This window comes from Triticum urartu, chromosome 2A, assembly GCF_056163025.1.
Source record: "Triticum urartu cultivar PI428250 chromosome 2A, HENAU_Tu73, whole genome shotgun sequence".
NCBI classification, from domain to species: domain Eukaryota; kingdom Viridiplantae; phylum Streptophyta; class Magnoliopsida; order Poales; family Poaceae; genus Triticum; species Triticum urartu.
This window is the reverse complement of record NC_141874.1, coordinates 315,491,246-315,492,973: the sequence shown is the minus strand read 5'-3', so window position 1 is coordinate 315,492,973 and position 1,728 is coordinate 315,491,246. Positions and strand designations below refer to the sequence as shown.

At 41.1% G+C, this 1,728-nt stretch overlaps 1 protein-coding gene across 1 annotated transcript; it reads left to right on the top strand.

Annotated features, from left to right (window-relative positions):
* Nucleotides 1–722: 722 nt before the first annotated feature.
* Nucleotides 723–1,272, top strand: LOC147984953 (uncharacterized). Its single transcript, XM_087541339.1, has 2 exons — nt 723–923; nt 988–1,272. The coding sequence occupies exons 1-2, from the start codon at nt 723–725 to the stop codon at nt 1,270–1,272; spliced, it is 486 nt and encodes a 161-aa protein (XP_087397465.1).
* The last annotated feature ends 456 nt before the right edge of the window (nt 1,273–1,728 follow it).

Sequence of the window (1,728 nt, the reverse complement as noted above, 5' to 3'; positions counted from 1 at the left end):
ACAGACAACGGGGAAAATGACCGGATGCATGAGACGAACACGAATGCAAAAGAGATGCACATGATGACATGATATCAAATGCATGACATGACCAAAATGCAAATCGAAGACAAAACCCAACCACGGAGGATATGAAATATAACATGGCCGGAAATGGCAAGAGTTGGAGTTACAAATATGGAATGTTACATTCGGGATGTTACACATGTGATGTGTGCCACAGAGTTAAAGCAGAACATTACAGACCAATAGGTTTGTAACAGCCATTGCCTATATCTGATTGAAAGTGGGATGGGATTGGTATGGACTTCATTACAGGTTTACCCAGGACTCGATCAGGTTATGATTCTATTTGGGTGGTTGTTGATCGTTTAACTAAACTTGCTCACTTCATCTCGGTAAAAACTACTTATTCCAGTGCTCAGCTAGCAAAGATTTATATGTCTAAAATTGTTTGTCTGCAGGGAGTTCCAAGGAAGGTAGTGTCTGATAGAGGTACTCAGTTGACATCCAAATTTTGGCGTCAGTTGCATGAATCCTTGGGCACCAGGCTGGAGTTCAGTACATCTTTCCATCCACGGACAGATGGGCAAGCAGAGAGGGTAAATCATATTTTGGAGGATATGTTGAGAGCTAGTGCTTTGTACTATGGGTCCAGTTGGGATGATAATTTACCTTATGCAGAGTTCTCATATAATAACAGTTATCAGGCTAGTATGTAGATGGCACCCTTTGAGGTATTGTATGGTAGGAAGTGCAGAGCACCATTTATGTGGGATGAGGTTGGAGAGTGCCAGTTCTTTGGACCAGACTTGATCAGAGATGATGGGGAGAAGGTCAAGCTGACTCATGATAGGCTGAAGATAGCAAAGTCCAGACAGAAGAGTTATGCAGATGCAAAACGTAAGGAGGTGACATATGAGGTAGGAGACCGCGCATACCTTCGAGTTTCACCACTTCATGGAATTAAGATATTTGGAATCAAAGGTATTAGCACCATGTTTTCTGGGGCCTTACAAGATCTTGGAGCATAGAGGAGAGGTAGCTTATCAGCTGGAGTTGCCTGAATCTTTGTCTGGAGTTTATATTGTGTTCCATGTGTCCAAGTTGAAGAAGCGCCATGCAGAGATGGTGATGGATGTTCCATTGAGGGATACGGTGCCACTCAAGGGAATTCAGCTAGAGAGTGAATTGACATATGAGGAGAAGCCTATTAAGATTCTAGAGATAGCAGAGAGAGTTACTTGCCCCAAGACAATCAAGTTATGCTAGGTCCTGTGGGATCATCACATAGATTAGGAAGCTACCTGGGAATGAGGGGAAGATCTCAGGTAGGATCACCCACACCTATTTGCTAGCCAACCCGAATCTCGAGGGAGAGACCCATCTTGAGGGGGGGGGCAGGTTTGTAACATCCCAATTTTCCTAAATTAGTATGTTATTAGAACATTCAGATGCATCTCAAATTTTTATGGCATCATTTTATTTTTCAGAATATTCAAATCATTATGCGACTAAAGGCAATTTATTGGAGTGGAGATAACATGACTTCTCCCCTATTTTCAAAATGTTCATAATGTCTAGAATATTATTGCCAGTTCATCTGATATGTTTGGCCTATTGCATAAAAACTATTTTTGATAATTGCATTACAGTAGGAACTAGTGTTCCTGTAGTTTATATTAGTGTCTATGTATAATGTTATCCTGGTGTCTATGTATTTTTTAT